This window comes from Ranitomeya variabilis, chromosome 1 (genome assembly GCF_051348905.1).
Source record: "Ranitomeya variabilis isolate aRanVar5 chromosome 1, aRanVar5.hap1, whole genome shotgun sequence".
Lineage (NCBI taxonomy): Eukaryota > Metazoa > Chordata > Amphibia > Anura > Dendrobatidae > Ranitomeya > Ranitomeya variabilis.
Genome location: NC_135232.1, coordinates 172,823,614 through 172,849,618, shown reverse-complemented (window position 1 = coordinate 172,849,618; position 26,005 = coordinate 172,823,614). Strand labels below are relative to the sequence as shown.

The 26,005-nt window shown below is 40.8% G+C and overlaps 1 protein-coding gene across 1 annotated transcript in view; it reads right to left on the bottom strand.

Annotated features, from left to right (window-relative positions):
- The window catches only part of COMMD10 (COMM domain containing 10), a 433,041-nt gene that overhangs the window by 13,437 nt on the left and 393,599 nt on the right, over positions 1-26,005 (bottom strand). Inside the window, exon 6 of the mRNA XM_077290707.1 lies at positions 997-1,056. Within this exon, the coding sequence (XP_077146822.1) occupies positions 997-1,056 (60 nt within the window). The remainder of the gene's footprint in view (positions 1-996; positions 1,057-26,005) is intronic.

Genomic DNA, 26,005 nt, shown 5'->3' with positions numbered 1-26,005 from the left:
ACATAGCCCACGTAGTATTTAGCAGTGTGGGCACCATATCCCTGTTAAAAAAAAATAATTAAAATAAAAAATAGTTATATACTCACCCGCCGGGATCCAGCGAAGCTCTGGCGATGAGCGCGCGGCTGCCGCCATCTTCCGTTCCCAGGATGCACTGCGCAATTACCCAGAAGACTTAGTGGTCTCGCGAGACCGCTAAGCCTTCTGGGTAATTTCGCAATGCATCTCTGGGAACGGAAGATGGCGGCAGCCACGTGCAGCTCGGCGGACTACGGAGGGTGAGAATAGCAGGTGTTTTGTTTTTTTATTATTTTTAACATTAGATCTTTTTACTATTGATGCTGCAAAGACAGCATCAATAGTAAAAAGTTGGGGACACAAAGGGTTAATAGCAGCGATAACGGAGTGCGTTACCCGTGGCTTAACGTGGTCCGTTACCGCTGGCATTAACCCTGTGTGCGCGGGGCACTGACTGCAGGGGAGTAGGGAGGGACTAATCGGACTGTGCCCGTCGCTGATTAGTCGTGGCAGCCATGACAGGCAGCTGGCGAGACCAATCAGCGATGTGGGATTTCCGTGACGGAAGTTGCAGACAGAAAGACAGACAGACAGACAGACGGAAGTACCCCTTAGACAATTATATATACAGATAAGCAGTTTGCAAATGTTCCCATCTTAGAAGATAGGAATAAGTCTTTAATCAGTTGTGGCAGTGATTTGTGACAAAAGTAAGTGCAGCCATATTGTTTGTCACTTTGTTAAAATATCAAGCAGAGACAACGACAATAAAGAGCGCATATTATTATCTACATTACTGCTAAGGTATACAGCAACAAGCTGGGAGTATTCTAGTAGCCCATATGCTAATAATGGCATCACTAGCAAAGCAGTGCAGATCAGCAGATGGGCCTTGCACTGGCAGGTTTCACAGCTGTAACAATGAATAGGGCAGGGGTACAGAATACAAATAAAGGCACGTTTGTGAACAATGCATACCTTGTTATAAAACTCCAAAAGTTCCTGGTGGTTAAACTCCACAAATATCTTCTCCAGATTCTAGAAGATAAAATAAAGCCTAATTATCTTTATGCCAGAAAACATGTCACATTAACATCATCAACTGGAAATGTCATACAGGCATGTGGCACATTACATAACAGATAACAAAGAAAATCCCCTGAATGCTCCTATACATGAATTAGGCCACTTTCACATAGGGAGCTAATGATATTGAATTCACTGCTTATTCTAGCCTTCAGGGTCAAGGTGGTGGTCCTAGTCATTGATTTACAGCCTTACACTGATCAGTGTACCTAGAGAAAGACCTGTCAATCACTGATTAGCCCCGCCCCCTTGACTCCTAAACTAAGAGATTTTCATGCATAAAATACAAATTATACTGAATAATTTCCCTCAAAACTATAGAAATCGTCATATTTTACTACATGTTGTTTGCAGATTCCGCTACTTGTACAGTTTGCATTTACAGAATATGAGCACCGTTGAAGACTTATTTTTTTTCTAAATGCATGTATTTTTGGCTGCAAAGCATCTTTGGACGTCTTAGCTTCTCCAGCCTCTATGTATCACAGTTCACAGCTAATCGCAGAATGAGCCAACAGTGAAATCCATCAGTGAGCTTGTCTGATGGCTGGGTCTCTAGTCTCTCTTCTCCTGAGTAATCCCCGAAGCTGATTTATGGCCAATTTCTGATCTATACAACTCGTATCACAAAAATAGCCCTAAACTGACTGAAAAATTAAAGTATGCTCACACAATGGCCCTTGCCAGAAGACGACTCAAGGCTTTTGGTGGGGATTCCTTGCCAGTTGTAAGTAAGGATGCTGAGACTCGGCAGGTAATTACATATACATTATAGGGATTCAGTCACTTTTGGGCAGCAGGTAACATTCACACAGAAATGTAGTTCCTTAGTCAAACTGGGAGGTTTATTGAAGTGCATAAACTTACAGCACCATGAAAAACAAACAGCCTTTCTCCAGCATAAAGGAACAAAGTAAACAGTTCATATACAGGCAGATGACCCAGCAGAGTAATGTCCAGCTCTCTCTCAAGTTCTGTCAGAGAGACGAGCACCAAGAGGTCTTTCACCTCTCCTCTCACATATAGACCACAGTCTCTCACCCGTGCGGTAATCCGGGCACTTCTCCTGGCTCAATTTAGTCAGTAATAGTGATGGGCGACAGTGCTTGGAACTGCTGATACTCAGAGTGCTCGCATCTCCGTAAATGAATTATCTGAGACAGGTGCAAAGAGAGAGAAAGAGAGAGAGAAAAAGAGAAAGAAAGAGAGAAAGAAAGAAAGAGAGAAGAGAGAGAAAGAGGAATAGAGAGCGAAAGTGAAAAAGAAAGATAAAGAGAGAGAAAGAGACATACAAAGATAGAGAAAGAAAAACGAGAAAGAGAGAAGAGAAAAGAGAGAAAGTTAGAAAAATAGAGAAAGAGGAATAGAGAGCGAAAGAGAAAAAGAAAGATAAAGAGAGAGAGAAAGAGAGAAAGAAAAAAGAGAGGAGAAAAGAGAGAGAAAAGAGAAAAAGAGAGAATGCGAAAGAGAAGAGAAACAGGAGAATAGAGAGCGAAAAAGAGAAAGAGAAAAAGAAAAAGAAAGAAAGAAAGAGAAAGAAAGAGGAGAGAAAGAAAAAGAGAAAGGAGAGGAATAGAGAGCGAAAGAGAAAAAGAAAGAGAAAGCGAGAGAAAAATAGAGAGAGAATTTTTCTGTCTTCTGGAAAAATGCTCGCATTTGCCATTCACTTCCATTATGCTCGCTACTCAAGTCGAGCACATCCGAGCGTCCGACCTGCTCGATTCGAATACAGAGCACTCAAGCATTTCACTGTGCGGTCATCACTAGTCAGCAGCAAACCGTATTCTGCAGCTCCCAGAAGAATCCGCAGACTGCTCTGTTCCCCAGCACACTGCATACCAAGTTAACCTATTTCGTGGTTCATGACAAAACTAGGCATTGCTTCTTAATTACAGCAGGGTATGTTTATTTTGTTTCTATATTAGGCTTTGTTTAAAACAAAAAAATAGCAAAAAAATTAATATCTATTTATAATGTATATTATATTTACCGTATATACTCGAGTATAAGCCGACCCGAGTATAAGCCGACCCCCCTAATTTTGACACAAAAAACTGGGAAAACTTATTGACTCGAGTATAAGCCTAGGGTGAAAAATGCAGCAGCTACCGGTGAATTTCAAAAATAAAAATAGATGCTCCATACCATTCATTATTGCCCCATAGATGCTCCATATAATACTGTGCCATATATAATGCTCCATACCATTGATTATTGCCCCATATATTATCCATATATAGCTGTGCCATATAGAATGCTCTGCACCGTTCATTATGGCCCCATAGATGCTCCATATAAAGCTATGCCACATATACAATGCTCTGCACCGTTCATTATGGCCCCATAGATGCTCCATATAAAGCTATGCCACATATACAATGCTCTGCACCGTTCATTATGGCCCCATAGATGCTCCATATAAAGCTATGCCACATATACAATGCTCTGCACCGTTCATTATGGCCCTATAGATGCTCCATATAAAGCTGTGCCATATATGCTCTGCACCGTTCAGTTTGGCCCCATAGATGCTCATTATAAAGCTGTTCCCTATATGCTCTGCACCGTTCAGTTTGGCCCCATAGATGCTCATTATAAAGCTGTGCCCTATATGCTCTGCACCGTTCAGTATGGCCCCATAGATGCTCCTTATATAGCTGTGCCCTATATGCTCTGCAGCGTTCAGTTTGGCCCCATAGATGCTCATTATATAGCTGTGCCCTATATGCTCTGCAGCGTTCAGTTTGGCCCCATAGATGCTCCTTATATAGCTGTGCCCTATATGCTCTGCACCGTTCAGTTTGGCCCCATAGATGCTCATTATATAGCTGTGCCCTATATGCTCTACAGCGTTCAGTTTGGCCCCATAGATGCTCCACATAAATCTGTGCCATATATAACGCTGGTGCTGCTGCTGCAATAAAAAAAAAAAAACACATACTCACCTCTCTTGCTTGCAGCTCCTCAGCGTCCCGTCCCGACGTCTCTCCGCACTGACTGATCAGGCAGAAGGCGGCGCGCACACTATATGCGTCATCGCGCCCTCTGACCTGCACAGTCAGAGCGGAGAGACGCCGGGAAGATGGAGCGGCGCCCGGCGTGTGGAACGTGGACAGGTAAATATGCGATACTGACCTGCTCCCGGCGTCCCGCTCCCTCCCCCGGACAGCTGGTCTCCGGGTGCCGCAGCCTCTTCCTCTATCAGCGGTCACCGGCACCGCTGATTAGAGAAATGACTATGCGGCTCCACCCCTATGGGAGTGGAGTCCATATTCATAAGTTTAATGAGCGGTCCCACGTGACCGCTGTACAGGGGAAGAGCTGCGGCACCCGAAGACAGTGTGACGGGCAGGGCGAGCGTCAGGATCGCCGAGACTAGGTAAGTATGCCTCAGCGCCCTCTCCCCCGCACCCGCCGACCCTGCCACAGACCGTGACTCGAGTATAAGCCGAGAGGGGCACTTTCAGCCCAAAAATTTGGGCTGAAAATCTCGGCTTATACTCGAGTATATACGGTACATTTATAATATAATGTAATGTTATCATTTCCTGTTCTGTCCATATGTCACCGTATCCCAGAATTCCAAGAGGAGGAAGTTCACCAACTGCCATATTGGGACACCGAAATGATAGGTGTCTCAATATGGAAACTGCTGCTCGTACCAACCTATTGCGCGGTACCACCAGCGGAACACCGTTGCACCACACACACACACTCTATATGCCATATGCACCACACACACACACACACACTCACACTTAGGCCCCTTTCACACATCAGTTTTTTTATATCAGTCGCAATCGAATGTTGAAAAAAAGGTGAGTGAGTGGGGTGAGTGTGTCTGAGCGTGTACAGAGCATACCACATCTTCTGTGCAGGGAAGGAAGCAAAAGACAATAATGACATTACAGCAGGAGATCATAGAGGATATATTTTGTGAGGTAAAATATTTTAAAAAAACGGTCAATGAAATATTTTACCTCACAAAATGAGTACACTGTGATCCCTTGCTGTACTGTCAGTATTAGCTTTTGCTTCCTCCCCTACCCAGGAGATGTGGTATATTCGGTACACGGTCAGACAGACAATTTTTAAAATTAACTTTTGTTCGTGGGAAAACCCCTTTAAAAAGCAAATATCAATGCCAACATGGCTCCTTATAAAAAGTACTCCCATGACAATGAAAGGAAAGCAGCAAAGGCACAATGTCGAAGACAACAAAGGGCAAATGAGACTCTTGAAGAGCAACAGCATCGCTGGGACAAAAACAATGCATATAAGCATATGGCATCAAGCACATGAGTCCCCTGATGCAAAAGTCATTAGATTATCACAGGATGCCCATAGGCAACAACAGCTCCGCATGCCTGCCCCCATCGAGACATTATCACCCTCCCTAGTATATATATAATATGTGTATACGTGTGTGGACATTCTCTAGCGAGTTACTAGGTTACTGGGAAATTGTGCCAAAAAGTATATCTACACATATATACCTGATTATTGGTATACTTTTCAATATAATGGAATCCTGCAGTGAATACAACACTTGGCAAGCTTTTCTTCTAATTACAATAGGTCATTAGGCTATCCATGAAACTAGAGGGCATACAGAGTCGCATACACCACGGCTACACGAGTTGGAAGACGTTTGGAGATATTTGCAGCCTATCTGTAAAATGTATGAACATAGCACAGACTTGTAAACCATTAAGTAATGCACCTTAGTACATAAGTATAGGAGGACAATGATTTTCTTCTGAAATAAATAGACCGTAATACCTACAATAGATTATGCAAGTATTGTTGACATCGAGCTTGATTAAAAGCATTGCCTAGGTTTTACTGATTGGAAATCGCTCCATGCATTCCATCAAACACAGCCGCATCGTCGCTGTACAGTAAACTCAGCCACTAGATTCATTACTATTCTGTAGAGAGTTATGCAAAGTCAATAATGCATTAACTCTCCTTAAAGTGAATACATGTTAATGCTTCACCACCAGTCAACTTCTCACTAAATGTAATAGCAAGATGAGAAAGTTAGAGGATCCCACAGAAATACCAATACACCTAATATACATTATTGGAATTCATTCTGCATAGAAACCAGGTTTCAGCCTGTAGCTGCAGCAGTAAATTACAAGCAAAATCTGCAATGAATTTCCACCGATTGGATACAAACGAATATAAAACACAATTAGTAATTGCTGCCTTTTTTTCACCAAATGTATTTACACTTAGAAATAACCAAATGCATTCAGCTGATCCATACCAGGCAGATGTTATCATTCTGGACCCTGGGGTAGCTGGGATAAAGCACCTTTAAGATAGATAAACGCTCAAAAGATCCTTATTTTACTGATGAGCAAATCGATTACATACAAATCGATTTCATGTCAAATTTTTGGAAATTTTCTAAACAGGCAGCATTGTGGCTCAGTGGTTAGTACTGTACCCTTGCGCACTGGGGGGTCATGGGTTCAAATCCCACCAAGGACATCTGAGAGGAGTTTGCGTAGGTTTTTTCTGGGTTCTCCCACACCTCAAATACATACTGATGGAGAATATAGCTTGTGAGCCCCAATGGGGACAGCGATGATTATGTCTGTAAAGTGCTGAAAAATAGGATAGAGCTATATAAGTGAGTAAAATAAATAGAATCAGGCTACTTAACATGATTTGGGATGTGAATCACTAAAATCGGCCGCTGATATTTTAAACACTGGATCAGCCAGAGAAGGCTCACAAGACCGTGGTCATGGCTGGGTTTCCCCATAACACCTTGTACTTACCAAATCACAAGGTATTGCACAGCCAGTCAGGAGAGACTATCATAGACTGAATAAAACTAGAGGTAGGGAATGCAGCAGCCATTTCAGGGTGAATTTGGATAGTGAGAGGACATCATATCTCACAGCTTAGCCATATAGATCAGGAGAGATTGGCATAAAATAATGAAGAAACTGTAAAGATAGTGTATGACAGCATAGCCATATATGTTGAGGTGACTGTAACATTAAAAAGGCGGCATTTGCATTAAAGAGATTGACAGAGGTTGGATATAGACTTAGGGGACCTCAGAGTATCAAAGATTGCACATAACCTGTACAAAGAAAATCACCTGAATATCCAAGGTCAACAAGGTCAAATTAGCTCACACACATGAACTAGACCACTTTCACGTAGGGAGTTGGTGATAATGAAATCATTGCTTATTTTAGTCTTTGCAGTAAAGGGGGTTGGTGCTATTCAGTGATTTTCAGCTTTATGATCTTCAGTGTGCCTAAAGAGATATCACCGATACCCAGGGACTGCAGCATTGCCCCACTTCTGCCACCACCGACTTCCTGAGGAAGGGACCATGCCTCCTGTGACCCCGCTCTACCACCGCCTGTCCTCAGGTAAGATACCTTCAATTCGGACAATAAGACGGACCCCATCTTATAAAAATCTTTTTTCTGCTATTTTCCACCCCAATTTGGGGTGCGCCTCATAGTCCAAAAAATACTGTATGTCCTAACTTCCATGTGTCTGGTTCCTTGTGAATCCATAGTACAAGAGAACATTATATATTGTATGTTGATATAATTAAGCTTGAAGACAGACTTGGACTGGCCCACAGGAGAATCATCAGGCGGGCCCCTGTGCAGAAGTGGGCCACCAACCTCTCATATGAGCAGCACTTGGCACTGTATACTTGAATCACCATGTAAAGACAAAGGCGCCATCTTATTCATGTAACCGGCTCATTGTTTTGAGGATAATGTCACACTTGCATGTAGCAGAAAGTTGGGACCCTGAAGTTGGTTACTGGTGGACCCCTGGCACTCCAGTTGGACACTGCATGAATTTATAGTATATGTCAGTATCTCGTTCAGATCCAGAGTGGAAACAGAAGTTACCTACATAATACAGTCAAGACCTGTACTTCAAAGTGAACGCAATCTCAACATTGATGTACATTTTTACAGAATAGAGTCATGGTCATCGACACAATCAGTTCGTGGAAAGTGGAGAAGCTGGAAAATCTGTATCACAGCTGCAAGAGTTTAGGAATAATCATCTTTGGCATGTGTGATCACATATAGACCACTTAACAGGTTACACATGAAATCTACCATGAAAGAATAACACGTCTCTACTGTAAAGATAAAGGAATAGTACAAGGAAACAAATTGCATGGTAAAAGCACTGGGCAGGCAGGACATCATAATGGCAGCTGCATACAATATCGGAGCATACACACAACAGCTGGGATCAGTTTCAGAAACACATCACCATTCATGTGCATGAATGTTGCACTGGTAATCATGCACCTACAACAGATGGATATCAGCAGAAAGAAAAAAAAAACACATTCCCAGCTCATGAATCAAAATGATGACTTCCACTGCTGAGTAAACAAGCATTGGACAGGCAGATAATGAACTACTAAGTGTGGCAGATGAATGATCAAGTGATATCATAATCAATGTATAGCTAGCTATGTGTGCTGCGGGCTTAACTGATGGAAGACAAATCAGACCATTAATGGGCAAAAAACGTTACTAATGAGCAGGTCACTGAGTACTATTAAGGGCAGACCTGACAGATACTTAATAGTCCATAAGAGAAGAAGAGTGGAATATCATAGTGTCACTGCAGACGGAGAAACGAAATAAAATTGTGGAATTATTTTATCCGAATCTACTGGAATTTTTCTCCCGTCCTACTGCTTGGTGTCTTTCCTATAAAAGAATCCGATTTCAACAGTTATTGGTGACATTGAAAGTTATCACCTATTCATGGGATTGGTGATACCCTGCTGATCATTGGGCGATGGACCACTGGAACCCTCATTGATCCAGAAAATGGAATGGAGCGTTGCATTCGTATGGGACTGGTAGAAAAAGACGAGGACTTTATTTGACTATCTCCGGCAGTCCTATAGACAGCTATGGAGCGATCACAGCATCAATACGAGGATTCATTTCACAGCCCCTTTCCAGGGATTGAATGACTTCCAGCCGTTAGACCTCCACCAATCAGCAAGTTATCACCTATCCAGTGGGCAGGGGACAACTTTCCATGAAATACAAGTAAGTGGCAATTGTGCATTAAAAGGGTTGTCTGAAATAATGTGCTTCTTTTATACCCTAAAACTGTGCAAACTGTACTGCGGAATAGGTTAGCGCTATATAAAAATAAAGATTATTATAAAATAAAGATTATTATTGTTAAAACAGGTCCACTCTTACCAAGGGGGTTGTGCCTGGTATTGTGCCTCAATCCTATATATAAGTAAACGCATTCTAGATAAAACAAAACATGATTCCTAGGGAAGTGCTGCCTTATCTGCTCCACTAAAAAAAAGACTGTGGCTGTTAGGCAATGCATTAAGCAGTCTTACATAACTGTTCACTTTTTTTCTTACTTTTTTCTCTTCTGTTATTTGTGAGTAGATAAAGCAGATATCATCCTGCACTTCGCAAGAGCAGAGAAAGTCCTCAAAACACAAGGCTGAACATTCAGCTGAAGATATACCTGACAAAGCAGTCAATAAACAATACAGATTTCAGATTTCTGAGTGAGGAAAAGAACGGCACAAGGAGGACACTTTACTGGTGGTCATAAAGTGCAGCTGCCCTGGGGAAAAAAGGTTAAGCCATTGAAAAGACTGGCACAAATTATTTATTCATTATTTCACAAGGAGATGCGTGATCTATACTACAAGCTCTATCAACGGGCACCATGAGTCTAAAGGCTTTTATTGAACGCAATGCCTTCGGTAATGATCTTTGCAGATTTATACAGCAATAAAACATTTCCTGCTAACTTTTACAAAGACACAATAGCAACGTTGGGAAAAGTGGTACTATAAAGAGGAGAGAAAAAAATGCATGTTATACATGATCTGAGCTAGCTAGAACAGAGCGCCCCTTATGGTTCCAGTACGTCTAACGTATCATGTAATAATACTGTAATACATGTCAATAATATTCTACTAATTATATATCAGTATAACACACGTCAATTTATTATCACAATAAACACCAATCAGCCATAGTAATAAAACCTCCAGAAAAATAATCCAGAGGCCCTCTAAAGTCAACAAGACTACCGTATTTTAAAGGAGCTATCAAGGCTATTTTCGATTTTTCCTATGGGGCTACAAGCTGATATGCAGGTAATTGCTAACTAACTGCCTGTTCTGACTTTCTAGCTCACAGCTGTCACAGACCTAAGGTCAACAGAGCAGCTCCACCTCTTCCAGGCTGCTCTGTCAACAGGGCAAGATTGCGGACGTCATGCTGATTGACAGAAGCAGCTGCTCTGCAGACATGACATCCCTGGAGCCTGCAGAATCGCCAGCAGGGGCCGGCACAGACCACAGCCGGGCAGAACAGGCAGGTAGTTAGGAACTACTTGCCTTTAAGCTCTGACGTCATGAGTCATCTGGACCCGTGGAAGCGCTTATTGCGTGAAACGGCCGTCGTCCTATTGCCTGCATAATCTGCACTTGTTTTACCCGCAATACCTTGTCCATGATCTTTATTATGTAATAAAGGACTAAGGTTGTTTTTTTCACCAACAATTGGAGTGCTGCTGCTTTTTTCTTGTTTTATTGGAAACTTCAAATGGGCCTGGACATGTGCTAACATGAGCAGGAGGACCTTGCGAGCCCTGCAGGATTTTAATTCATGATTGCATAGTGTGTTTCTAACGGTAATGTTTAAGACTATGATCACAGCTCTTTTCAGGTAATTGACCAGGCCCTCCCATGTAGTTCTGGGCTGATACCTGACCTTTCTCATAATCATCCTTACTCAACACTGCGAGATCATGCATGGAGCCCCAGACCAAGGAAGATTGTCAGTCATCATGTATGTCTTCCATTTTCTCATAATTGTGCCATAATTCTCACCAAGCTTGCCTCTTGTCCTGTAGCCCATCCCAGCTTTGTGCAGGTCTACAATTGTGTCCCTGGTGTCCTTAGACAGCTCTTCGGTCTTGGCCATTGTGGACAGGGGTCTTTTATACAGGTAACTAGTTCAAACAGGTGCAATTAGTAAAGGTAATGAGTGCAGAATGGGAGGGCTTTTTAGAGAAAAACTAACAGGTCTGTGAGAGCCATAATTCTTGCTGGTTGGTAGGTGATCAAATACTCATTTCATGCAATAAAATCCAATTTAATTATTTAAAAATTGTACAATGTGATTTTCTGTTTTTATTTTAAGATTCTGTCTCTCACAGTTGAAGTGCACATACAATAAAAATTAGAGACCTCTCCATTCTTTGTAGGAGGGAAAACTTGAAAAATCAGCGGTGTATAAAATACTTATTTTCCCCACTGTAGGTAGATGGAACAAGACAAAATAATATCCACATGAGTACCAGGACCCAAGGTTTTCCAACAAAACATTACCCAGAGTGTCACACTGCCCTGGCTGCCTTACTTATTTCTTATAGTACATTCTGGTGCCATAGTTTCCACAGGTAAGCAACACAAATGTTGTAAACGAAAATGTGATGCATCAGACCAATCCACCTTCTTCCATTGCTCCAAAGCACAGTTCGGATGCTCACATGCCCATTGAAGGTTCATTTGATAGCGGACATAGGTCATCAATGGCATACTGGTCTGTGCAGAAAGCGATTACCGTATATTTTCTGACAACTTTCTATCATAGCCAGTATGAACTTTTCCTGAAATTTACACTACTAAAGTTTATCTGTTGAACTGAGCACTTGTTTTCCTTGTGCATTTGACACACATGAACCTTTCATTTGTTCATTTTTTCCTATTTTTTTGGGCCACTTTGGTGTTTACTAACTTCTCTATACCAGGAACACCCCAACATACCTGCCATTTTGGAAATTTGTGATCCAGTTATTTTGCTATCACAATTTGATCCCTGTTGAAGTCACGCTGCTATTTATGGCTGATGCAGAAAACTATAACTTGACATTGCGCATTAAGCGTCCAGTTACAGCTTTTGCATCAGGGTATTTTTCAGTGACAAAGTATTGTTAATGCTTTGTATGTTAGGTTACAAATGCTACATCAGTATATCTCAACCTTTCACGATTGCGATCGCCATAATACGCAGCATGTTATTCATTTCACCCCTAAGCAGTTTTCATCGCTTAGCAAAATCTGCTGAATAAGTATGGATGATTTAGGCAAGAAGAGTATGGCTCAGGAGGTAAGCCTACTCTGCGCACAGTGGGTGCCACCAGTGTCATACAGCCGACACCCATCTGAAACTTCCACAATTGGAGCCAAGGAGAAAAAGACTGTGACTGACTGGGCATTTGGGACAGGCACTTGGGGACTTATGGATGGCACGTATGTAGATGATCAAAAACTGTGGGCTTCCTCTCAAAACTTTAAAATGTTGTTTTTCAATGTTCGGCTGCTCCTTGGGCCTTCACCATTGTTGCCTGGTGTTTCCAATTCCCTGGCAATGGTTACCACAGGGAACATTAGAATAAAGCTTGGCATATTCAAAATCTGAAGTGTATTTGTTGTTCTAGTGAGACACAGTAAAAGAGTTTTCAAATAATCACACAAAGTGTAAAATAAGTGATGCAGACTACAGACTTGAGCCCAAATGGCAGACCTGTCCCTGGTATAATCCAATCTGAAGTGTATATTCAAGATTACAGCAATACAAACTTCAATTTCAGTTTCATGATCTAATCCCATTGAATGAGTGCAAAAAAAAGCCTTGTGTGTCCAGCCACAAATCCCACTCCAGAGACTATGGCAATGATCAACACACTGTGGTCTTCCTAGAACAATAAACCAAGTATTAGAAATAAGATGAAGCAGAGGAACACATTGCAGACACCAAGCCTCAACCCCCACGGAGGTGATGAAGTGTAACCATGGGTATGTTAGGGATTCTGGCAATATCACTCATAGCAAAAATGGATATACAACTGTCGATGAAAGTGTATTTTTGCAACTTATTGTCACATCGCTTTATATATGAAATGTGTCAAATGTGGTGTGAAAGAATTCAGATAAAGCAATCAGAATCAGCAGGCCGTGCAGCGAACATGTAAAGAAGATTCCAGTTCACACTGCGCAACCAAATAATCCCTGAAGGCCATGGAGATGTACAGAAAATCAGGATAACAAAGGGCATTACCAAATCATCAACAGACATCATATCAAAACCCTATATTTAATTGTTCCAGAAACTGAAGTATTTCTCCTAGAAAATTATTGCAATTACACGTTTATTTCCTTTGTGTGCATTCGAACACCACAAAATAAACTGGGAAAAAAGGCAAATTTGAAACAATTTCACACAAAACCCCCCCAAAAGTGGCAGAAACCTTTGGCACCTTTCCAAAATTGTTGGTAAACAACTATGTCTCAAGCATGTGATGCTTCTTCATACTCACCTGTGGCAAGTAACAGGTGTGGACAATATGAAAATCACACCTGGGATCAGATTAAAATAAAGGAAAAGTTGACTCAATCTTTGCATTGCCTGTCTGTGTGTGCAACACTAAGCATGGAAGAAAAAAAAGAGAACTGTCAGAGGACTTGAGAACCAAAACTGTTGAAAAATATCAACAATCTCAAGGTTACAAGTCCATCTTCAGAGATCTTGATGTTCCTTTGTAAATTGCACAACATAACCAAGGAGTTTACAACACATGGCACTGTAACTAGTCTCCCTGGACAGCAGATAAATATTGATAAAAGGTTGAAACGCAGCATAGTCCAGATGGTGCATAAGCAGCCCCAATCAAGTTTTAAAGAAATCTAAGCTGTCCTGCAGGCTCGGGGTGCATTAGTGTCACCACGAACTATCTGTTGACATTTGAATGAAATGAAACGATATGGCAGGAAACCCAGGAAGACCCCACTGCTGACATAAAAAAGCTAGACTGCAGTTTTCAAAAATGTATGCGAAGTAAGCCAAAATCCTCCTGTGAAAGCATCTTGTGGACAGATGAGACCAAGATGAGTTATTTTTTTAAAATCACATCATTCTACTGTTTATTGAAAATGGAAAGAGGCCTACAAAAAAAAGAACACAGTACCTACAGTTAAATATGGTGGATGTTCAAAGATGTTTTGGGGATGTTTTGCTGCCTCTGGCACTGGGTGATTTGACTGTATGCAAGGCATCATGAAATCTGAAGATTACCTAAGGATTTTGGGTTATAATGTAGTGCCCAGTGTCAGAAAGCTGGGTTTGCGTCCTTGGTCATAGGTCTTCCTGCAGACAGTGACCTCAATCATACTTCAAGAAGTACTAAGAAATGGATAGAAACAAAGCGCTGGAGAGTTCTGAAGTGGCCAGCAATGAGTCTGGATTTAAATCCCATTAAACACCTTTGGAGAGATATTAAAATTGTTGTTGGGAGAAGGTGCCTTCAAATATGAGAGACCTGGAGAAGTTTGCAAAAGAAGAGTGGTCCAAAATTCCAGTTGAGAGGTGTAAGAAGCTTTTTGATGATTATAGGAAGCGATTGATTGCAGTTATTTATTCCAAAGGACGTGCAAACAAATATTAAGGTGAGGGTGCCAACAATTTTGCTCGGCTCTTTGGGGGGTTTTGTGTGAAATTATGTCTAATTTGCCTTTGTTTTCTCTGTTTTTTGTTCGTATTATTTAAATACACACAAAGGAAATAAAAATGCTTAAAACAAAACGCGTAATTGTAATAATTTTCTGGGATAAATACCGTACTTCATTTTTTTGGAACAATTTCAAAGGTATCAACAATTCCAGCCATGACTATATAATGTCCATATACAATGTCTCATTGTTAAAAGCATCATGTGACAGACTAACGAGGCAGATGCTGGGCTAGCTTCTATAATGTAAATCCCGATTACTATTGTAAAGTAGTGATTTCCAAGCGGGGAATCAAATTAACCACATTTCATTGAAAAAAGCAATGCTTAATATGACAAAGGAACATTAAAATGACAGTCCCCAGCATGAGTTGCAGGTTGAGAAATACTGCAGAATATTCCCTCACACACCTATCATTCATGAGGGCAGCTGGATGGTTAGTATTCTTGCACATAGAGAGCATCTAGATATATTTATTTTACTCACTTATATAGCGTCATCATATTGCCCAGATCTTTACAGATATTATTATCACTGTGCCCATTGGGGCTCACCATCTAAATTCTCTATCAGTATCTCTTTGGAGTCTTGGAGGAAACTCATGCAAACATGGGGAGACATGGCTAGGATTTGACTCCTAAACTACAGTGCTAACCACTGAGTCACCATGCCACCCTAGATGATGCTGTTAGGCTGTGTTCACACGTTACAGTGAGGTTTTCTTTCCACCACTTTTAAGGATATCAGTAATCAATGGAGATATCCATATTGGTGTGCGCATCCTGGACCGCACCTAAGCTATATTTAGAGATCATAAGACTTTTATGGACTTCCTCCTGATAACGTTTACTGTGTAGAATCATAAAAGGCAATAACTGCAGCTTGAGCCTACTGAATAAAGACACGCACCTTGGAAACTCCCAGGAGATTGGCTATATAAGCACGCATTACTTCCTTAATAGAGAGCCAAGTGTGCACGCACCTCTACGTGATATCACATTTGGCAGCAGATAATTAAGAGGATTGCATACCCTTAGGGTGTGCCCCCAAAACACCACTGTTGTAAAACTAAGATTTTATAAAATGTGTGAACCTTAACATGGCTCTGTCCAAAGCACATGTATAGCCTCTGTTAACTTTATATAATGGGACTGATACATTAAATGGTGGCCAGACAGCAGCATCTGTCACTTATAAGGTCCCAATGTACAAAAAATATACATTTAATGACTACTTCGTCAAAACAATTGTATGGAGTAGCGTAGTGGACTATGCCTATTTAACCCATTATTATTTTTAGTATAGAAGTAAACAAGTACTCAAAGGTGAACTTTTTTTGCTCTTTGTCTGGAATTCGCTTATTGAGCACATGGAGGACATTTTCAGACTACATGCTAAACCTACATCTCAAATGCCATTTGAATCCAGGCGGAAACCAGTCATGACTCACTGGCACTAAGGTTTAGAGTCAATATGGAGAATGATAAGTTGATCTTCAGTTTGCATGTACTTTTTCATGAGACAGATAAAACATTACATTGTGGGTCAATTAAAAACTCTAGAAAGCTGATGCATTACATAACAGTATGCTTAGGGCCAAAATGGATAAGGAGTCTGGTTCTGATTTAACACCTAGTTGCCTTGTGGTTCAACCAGCCTGAAATTAGGGATTTATGGTGCTGTATGGTCACTTCAGCAGATAATGGCGTCCAGACAATATGACTCCACTTCAACTGCCTGAATAAATACGGTTTTATTCCAAGATAAAGCTTCCCTTTAAGAAAACATAGTTTTCCATATTTTATTATAGGGGTAGCCTGTATGATACACTGCTTAGCAAATCCTGCATGACTACTAGAAAACCGCGTGTGCTGCCTGAATATTGGACCATACTTCAGAATGTGTCATTATTATCTTAAAGTCTAATTATGTAAAGAGGTTCAGGAATAACATTTAAAGTTTAATGTGACATTCCCAGCACGAGAAATACACTACCCCAATAACCCAACCATGTCCAGAGTAAGATAATACAGTCATATCAATGACTAAATTGAAGAAAATAATATCTGATTTATTAATGCACAGGCTGTGTCCCGGCCAAACGCAGTCTTTAATCGTCAGCAATAATGTCTTTCCCACATAACTCTTCTGACACAAATGGGGCCAATTGTGGTTTTTTGTTAAGTAGGATTTATCTCGCACTCAGAACTTTTTCTACAATATTGGTCTTAAGGGGCAAAATGCATATTTTAAGTAAAATATTCGGTACTGCAGCTGTGAAAACATTAAACATATTACACATCTTGGATTTCAAGATACTGCTGAACATTACCGATGCAGAATCTCAATTATTTTAATGTCAAAATTTACTTTTAAAAAGAACCATTATTTAAAGGTTAATTAAATCTACCGTTTCAAGAGTGTTTGATAAAAAGGTGATTGCACAAATTGCTCCAGCTTCACTTTTTAATGTAATTTAAAGGCATTTCCATTTTCAGCTATTTACGCATATGATGAAGAATAACCCATATGCTCTTCACTAACTAACCAAGAGAAGCCCCTCTGGGTGCAAGTGTATTTAATGTGTCATATCTGTGGTGAAAAAAAATACAGAGAATAAAAATTAACATTAGTCAAGGTGGCAAAATCAGAATCATTTCCTTTCTAGATCAGAAGCAAAGGCATGCATACGTAGAAGTATACCGTGAGGCTCCCATAACCTTTTCTTGAAGAGGACTTCCATCTGGAGAAGAACTGCAAGCTAGCAAAACAAGTCTAAGGGTCATGGAAAGACAGGAGAGGGCGAAGGATGAACCATGCCCATGTTGTACAGGGTGGCTTGCACCATTGTGGGGCTTTATCTTTTTAAAAACTCCATTTTTTGTATGAATTCACATTGGAAGCTTTTGGTCTGTGCAATATATGACTACAATGATACAAATGCGAGACAATAAAATATTCTTTTAATCTATCTCAGATACATTCCCAGACTGATAGAACATACGGTACTTGACTTGGTTACAAACAACTGGATCATCGCTACTAGAACTAGAACTAATCTGAAGATTTCTGTAACGTAACCTGCCCTTTAGGCTATTGTGCACACGTCCAGAATTGCAGCGGAAACTTCCACGGTAATTCCGCAACTCCCTGCAGCGGGTATAACGCATGCAGAATTCCCATGCGTATTCTCGCTAAACACTAGCATTTTGCAAGCGTAATTAGCTTGCAGAATGCTAGCGTTTTCCAAGCGATCTGTAGCATCGCTTGGAAAACTGATTGACAGGTTGGTCACACTTGTCAAACATAGTGTTTGACAAGTGTGACCAACGTTTTACTATTGATGCTGCCTATGCAGCATCAATAGTAAAAGATAGAATGTTAAAAATAATAATAATAAAAAAAATCGTGATATCCTCACCTTCCGGCGGCCCCCGCAGCCTTCCCGCTTCTTACGATGCTCCCATTCCCAGTAATGCCTCGCGGCAATGACCCCAGATGATGTAGCATCACGCTGAACCGCTACGTCATCACAGGTCATTGCCATAAAGCATCCCTGGGAACGGGAGCATCGCGAGGAGCGGGAAGGCTGTGGGGGCCGCCGGAGGGTGAGAATATCAAGATTTTTTATTTTAATTATTTTTTTATTTTACAGGTATATGGTTCCCAGGGCCTGGAGGAGAGTCTCCTCTCCTCCAACCTGGGTACCAACTGCACATGATCCGCTTACTTCCTGCATGGTGGGCATAGCCCCATGCAGAAAGTAAGCGGATCAATGCATTCCTATGTGTGCGAAATCCCTGCAATTCCACACAAAGAATGAACATGCTGCGTTTTTTTCCGGAATATGATTCTGCCGCGGAAAAAAAACGCAAAATGTGCACAAAAATTGAGGATTGCATTCTAATAATAGGCTGCTTAATGTAAGCTTTTTTTAGTGGTTTTATCGCGTTTTTATAGTAGAAAACCGCCAAAAAAAGCGAAAAATCCTGAACGTGTGCACACAACCTTACGGTTTTATCCAAATCGAAAGAGTAGTGGGGCTGTGAATATTTTACAGGCTTGTCTAGGGACATGACATACACTTACAAAACCGATCTACACCGCCCAATCCAGACCGTTAAATGACTGCCGATCGGCTATGCACAAGCAGATTGGTGGTCATTTACTGGCCTGTTTACACCGTCTGAACGGTATTCTATGAGAACAGAAAAGAAGTTAATACGATTCTTCTGTGTGCATAGGATACTATGTAATCGGCAACACACCTATTGTTTACCCAGGACGATGTGCTGCCACTAAAATGATGAGCTTTAAGCCTTCTTAAAAATCATTGCACCCAATGGGCGAGTATTTTGCTCACTCGTTGGGTTTGCCAGCTTGGTAAGACAGACAAATTATGAGGAATGATCAACATGGGCTGATAATTGGGAAACAAGCATTTATAAGGACACTCATTCCTGATTATCAGCGCGTCTAAATGAGCTCTACGGTACTGTAAACTGAGAAATGAAAAGCATTATCATACCAAAGACAGTGGCATGAAACAATGACAGTAAGTGCTCTGAGCTGAGCAGTTAATGGCTCTTTTTATCTTTCGAGCTTAGAAGAGCGGTTGCCACTTCTTTACTGCCAACACAGAAGCTTGGTTCCCTAGAGCTTTGGGAACGGTTCGGGCTTTGGTCAGAACTAAAGTAATCCTTCTTGCTAACAATGACAAGCATATGTTAATCCATCCAAATCCAGAAGGAGGGGATCGGACTGGTTCCAGGTTCATTATGCAACACAACAGTTGCCAAGGTGAAAAAGAACACTTTTCAGCATAAATATGAGAGCACACCACAACAGATGGCATGGCCTCCATAAAGCCCAGATCTTACAGTCATTGAGGCTGTTTGGCATTACTTGGAAGGTCAGAAGTAAGCAAAACATCCAAGTTCTACAAAAGTTTTCCAAGACGACCGATGTAACCTACATTTGGCATACCTAAAAAACATTAATACAGCTTTAATGACAAATGTTGGTTACATGCATTAATGATATCCTTTAGACTATTAACATTGTTTGCCTCTTCTGCATTTTCATTTTAGATTTTTTTTTGCATGTGACTAATCCTTTTACACAGTACTGTATACTGAATCTAATTAATAATTTATACATGGTACATGGCTATGTTGAAGAGTCCGAGTGTCCTCATGACATTTGGTAGGAAATTTTAGCTTTGTTTTAAAGGGCATCTAACCGTAGGATCGTGCCTCCTAAGCTGTCCATATGAGCATGTAGGTCATGGGAAGCTGAATAAAGTGATACCTTGATATCTATGATCCAATGTCTTATTCCAGAGAAATCTATGCTTCCCTTATATGCTATGGACCGGACATTGATCTGCATGAGACTCCGCCTTCAAAGATTATTTTATATGAAGGGCTTTCACCAGTATGGTATGTAATTGCTGCTCTCTGCACCCCTGATCTTACTGCAGAGCTGTGATTATAACTAACACATATGTCTCAGCTTCAACCTCACATGCAGACAAGGCTGCTATATTGCTACAGTTCAGCAGAGCTCAGAGAGCTGCAAAAATGTGTTTGCAAGAAGACAAAATTCAGTTTTACTGTTCTGTGTTAGTTACAAGTCTTACACTGGTATCTCCCCCTTTTATTTAAAATAAACACCCCATAGCCTGAAAGAGGGAATTTACATATAAGAAAAATGTGGATTTCTCCGGAATTAAACATCAAATCCAGAGATCAACGCATCATTTTAGTCAGCTTCTTATGACCTTCATGACCATATAGACAGCTTAGGAGGGTTGATCCTACTGACAGACTCCCTATAAGTTACTCAAGCAGCAGGTTATCATAATATTAAACATGGATACATTTGATATGGTTTGTTTTGTTTTGATCTATCCCTCGACACATGACCACTATACCTTGATAAATAAATATCCGCAGAAATGTTCAGACTTCAAAAAGGTATGAAGAAATTTATATTGACTTGAAATCACATAATTTGCTCAATTTATATTCAAATGAAAAGCGAGGAGTAGATGATTGCAACATGAACTATCGCTTTATGCTATAATTTGCCTTAACTCTCTGTGAGTTTAACGAAGATATTCCAGTCCTTGCCGAGGGGAACTTCAGCTCAAGAAACAAAATGCTATGTCGTCTGAAGTAGTAAGGTACAGGTTTCTCTGTCTTGATAGATTCTATCAAGATTAAATAAGGAATTACATTCTGGCAATATGCACACACATTAATTTCACTATTTCTGTAATTCCCGTTTTGACAGCTAAAAAGATGATCTGGAAGATCTATGAGGAAATGCAGTTTCCTGGGCACAGCGAATGTTACAGTGCAGACATTTGAATTAGGATACAGAAAAATACAATGTACTATCTTTACTAGAGACTGACTGATCACCTGTCCTTATTGGAAAGACGGCACCAACATGACAGAGTGCAATGATCAGCTTCGATCAAAGAACAAGAAGTACAAATAAAATTATTAGTTGCTAATCGGCAAATTATCCGAGGTGAGCTACTTGGAGATAACAATCTACCCGCAGCTATGACTTTATGGGAGACATAAATGGAAACTCTGGTGTAAAAACACATTTTTCATTGTAATAGTTTACTAGAGTGAAGACTCTACTTTATAGGTTCTGCAGCCTCAAAATGTGCCTGTTATACCAGGAAACTTTTCAGTAAATGTTGTGTTAACGCTATTTCTGGCCATAATAAAACTGCTGCAGTGTGCTGCCTTTTTTGCTTGACTGTATAGGAGTTGGTGACTCTAAGGTTCAGCACCTGTTCACACTTGATCTATGTTTGGATGTGACGGTCAGTTTTTTCAAATGTATTGTGTAGCCTTCTGACTGAGCACTCCGCCTCCTAGTCACAAGTGTCTTAATTGCAGCAGGTCCAGTACCCCTCCACAGAGAAGGAGAATGTTAGTCTCATGAGAGGTTTTCATGGGTGCCCATTCACATGGAGACGTTTATTCTCAGCGAGGAAGGATAGCGCAGGACCTGGTATAAGAGAGATGCCGTAAAGTGGCTACCAGGTACACATAAAATTGGCCTTTTTTATGCGCTAAACGCTCTCATTTTTCATATTTTTAGTGCAGTAATGCAGTTCAATTTCTGTGTTTCATTTTTTCATGTGTTAGCGCTGCAGTGTGCTGCCTTTTTTGCTTGACTTGATAATAAAACTTGTAGTCTGCAGTTTCACCACTTTTTTCTTTGCATTTTGTATCTCTAATTTTGAGATGTCTCCGAGCTAGTGGGTGAAGACTAGCTGCCTATATGTCTGTTATACACAGTACTCACAGATAGATTCCTGCTCTTCTTTCGCTGTCACACACAGACAGACATACAGCAGTACTGAGCTGTGTGGCTGTTCATCCAGCTCCAATATGAAATACATTTCCTAAAAGCTGCAGCAGTCCAGTCTGGACTATCATTGTGATGAGTGCTTCTCCATTGCCCTTCCCAAAGGTAGACTTTAATAGGGACCGTTACCTGGCAATGTCTTGCCCGCTTTTAGGAGTGGATAGTTAGCTAAGGAGGCGGGGGGAAGGTAAGTAGTATTTAATAAGTGAAGGAATAAGCACATTTCTCTGATAAGATATTTGAGAGTTTATTATATTGACTTGCATCATTGATTTAAGCAAAGTTTGTTGAAATGACAGGGTCCATTTAACATATCTGGGCTATTTAGTACTGTAACTGAAGTTTGAGATTTGGAATGGTGACCTACATGGACAAAAAGAATTGATTTGCGGTTACTTTAATAATTCAAATAATTATTTATCCTGTTTAAAAATATACATAATAGTAAAATAATTTTAAAATTGGCCATACTGCTGTAATTACACTCACTCATGTTGGCCAATTATGACAATTTTGTTCCATAATCATTTGACCATTGGCAGCCACAGGTAGACGGAGTTTCGGCAGAATGGTTAAGGAGGTCTTACGTTACATCTTGATGAATCAATATTTGAAGTAGGGGATTGGACCAGATGATCCAGGAGGTCCCTTCCAACTCTATCATTCTATGATTATGAAGTTTTATTGAACCACGTGGCAAAACAGGATGCATTCTTTCTCACAAATACCTGCAAAGGCTTCACCTGTACAAGTGGCACATCCCTAAATTACAAACATACTTAGGTCACAGTTATGTAGATTTCATACACGGTAATATGGGTAGTAGATACATAATTATTGTGAGAAATAACAAATATGCAATAATGAGTGCATCAGCGATAAATATCACTTTGTGTTGCCCCATGCCAGTAACCAAAATTATAATGCTTTCATTGGATTCTGCTGCATTTATGATGCTTCCTTTTTTTAGACATCAAGCTGTGCTTCGCTAGCTCCAGTTTTGAACTAGATGTTAATGGTCCTGGATGCCTGGATAACTTGTCATTGATGTAATATTGATGCCATGGATGTATTTTTTATATTATGACGTCTGGAGTGTGAACAGATGACCTAGTTTCCTAAGAAGCTCTTAGCGGGCACAATACTTTGTAGATTTTCATGGCTGAAACAGTTAATCCTGGAGCATCATCCCTACCTTTCTCTCTTATATTCGACACTGCATACAAATCTATTGTCTGATTTCGCACCATCTTTCCCTACATTTGCATACTTCCGCCCTGTAGTGCTGTGATAAAAATTATTTATGCAAATCAAAGTGTGCAACTCGATCTGTGCAGTTAAAGAAGTAGGCAGCGCTAAAAGTTGTATATTTTTCTTTCTCACTTCATAATATATCTGGATGCTTAGAGCACTGTAATAATCGCACTAAACAACTGATGAATTATACTTTTTTCTCTATGTTTGCCTATGGTGAACCAATTGATCTCGGTTTTAAAATATGATCATGAATATTTGTTATAATGAAAAGACATGAAAATCTTTTAAGAATACATACAGTCATGGCCAAAAGTATTGGCACTCTTGAAATTGTTCCACATAATTAAGTATTCCTCCCAGAAAATTATTGCAATTACACGTTTTGTTATACACGTTTATTTCCTTTGTGTGTATTAGAACAACACGAAAAAAAACTGGGAAAGCAAAAAAACAAATTGGACATAATTTCACACAAAACCCCCAAAATGGGCAGGACAAAATTGTTGGCACCCTCAACTTAATATTTGGTTCCACATCCTTTGGAATAAAAAAACTGCAATCACTTCCTATAACCATCAACAAGCTTCTTACACCTCTCACCTGGAATTTTGGAGCACTCCTCTTTTGCAAACAGCTTCAGCTCTCTCATATTTGAAGGCTGCCTTCTCCCAACAGCAATTTTAAGCTCTCTCCACAGGTATTCAATGGGATTTCGATCCGGACTCATTGATGGTCACGTCAGAACTCTCCAACGCTTTGTTTCCATCCATTTCTGGGTGCTTGTTGAAGTATAATTGCAGTCATTGTCCTTCTGAAAGCCTTATGAGCTAGGATGCAAAGCCAGCCTTCTGACACTGGGACTACATTGAGACCCACAATCCTTAGGTAATCTTCAGATATCATGATGCCTTGCATACAGACGATTATGATGAAAAACAGGGTCTTATCTAGATTAAAGCACAACTCCTGTGAACGCTGAACAGACTAGCTGATGCAGATCCACAAAGAGGGCTGAATCCCACTTGCGATGAAATCGGACGAATGCAATCCAATTGAAAATCCAATTGCCTTCGGACCAATGTTATTCTACCATTGTGTCTTCATCTGCATTTTTTTTTCTCCACTTCGGATCAGACCACGATCGGAGTGGAAACAACTCGCAGAATATAGAGCCTCCTTGGTAAAGATTTCGTTCTGACACTAACCTGGTAACCGCTGGTTTTGTCAGGACACACTGTGACGGAAAGGAAAACTGCTTGGTGAATCATAAGCTAAGGCTGGTCACCACTGTGAGCAGTAATTGTGGACGTTTGTTGACGCTTGGCTGGATCCACCATGTGATGGCTACAAAAATGGGTCTCAAAGGCAAACAAGCTCTTTTTGGTTTCAACTTTTTCCTGCAACTCAATGCTGCATTTAACGCCATTCTTCCGGCCTGATCTGGTGGGCTTAATCAGAGAGATTCTGAAAGGAATCTCCAAAGCCAAGTGGACAGAACCTGAATAATATAGCTAGAGAATGACGCCACCATGGAAGTACACACAAACATATCTCATAAATACAGCATGGTGCATTTCAGATTTTATTGCTAAAGAGGATGGAAGAAAGCAAACGTATATTGTGTTTTCCAGCATAATTCTAAATTCCACTTTCTGGTCAGTGAAAAATGTGCATTAGGTTTAACATGTGCCGTCTTTACTGAAGATATTAAATGTGTAGCTAATGTTGTACACGACAAAGCTCATCAATCAAAAACATTTCTCATATTGTTGAATGCCGCTTTGTGCCCATTATCATTACTATCCTGCTTTATCAAAGTGTCAGCTATTTCTGCACTGAAGTATACTGTATAAGAGTGTATAGCGCTGTATAGTGTAGAATAAGAGTGGGAAAATAAAGAAAAGGTTAAAAAGGAAAATATCATTATGTTTTTCAAATTGTGTATATGAAAAGAATTGTACCGACCTCTACTATAAAATATATATTACAAGTAACAATACTATATAGACATGCATTATTCAACGCTTACAAGTTACAAATGTATCACACATTTGCTAAGCTACAAAGGTGGCGTGCCACGGACCTCTGCACTATTAATGGTGAATATGGAGCTTTCCGACTTGCTGTATGTATTTACTTAATGCAGTAACATATAATACTCTAAGACAGACCTGGGCAAAGTGCGACCCGCATGCCACAAAACCAGCCCTCTAACTGTCTCAGTCTGGCCAGCGGACCAAAACAGCCATGGGGCAAGAAATCAGAGGTCCACAGCCGTACAGTGTCCGCCCACTGTTTCCATGTGCGGCTCTTCGCCGCTGACTCCTTTTCAGAGGCATATCTGGGAGGGCAGCCGGGGCATGTGCCCTGGGAGCAGCCGGCAGGGGGGCGCAGTTGGGCCGCCTGTGGCGGTCCGCAGTGTTTCCCCTTGCAGCTTCATTCTGCTGCCCCCGGACTGGGAGTCGGCTGTTCTCTGTACCGGCTGTTCTCTGTACCGGCTGTCAAAGGATCAGATGTGAGTACAACTGAAGCTCTCACCACCGGGTCAGAGCAACACGAGCAGCGTGATCAGATCATGTGATCACGCTGCTGACGTCACTGGCCGCCCTGCAGAGGCGCACATTGGTGGTAAGTGCTCTAGTGGAGCTGAAGACACCG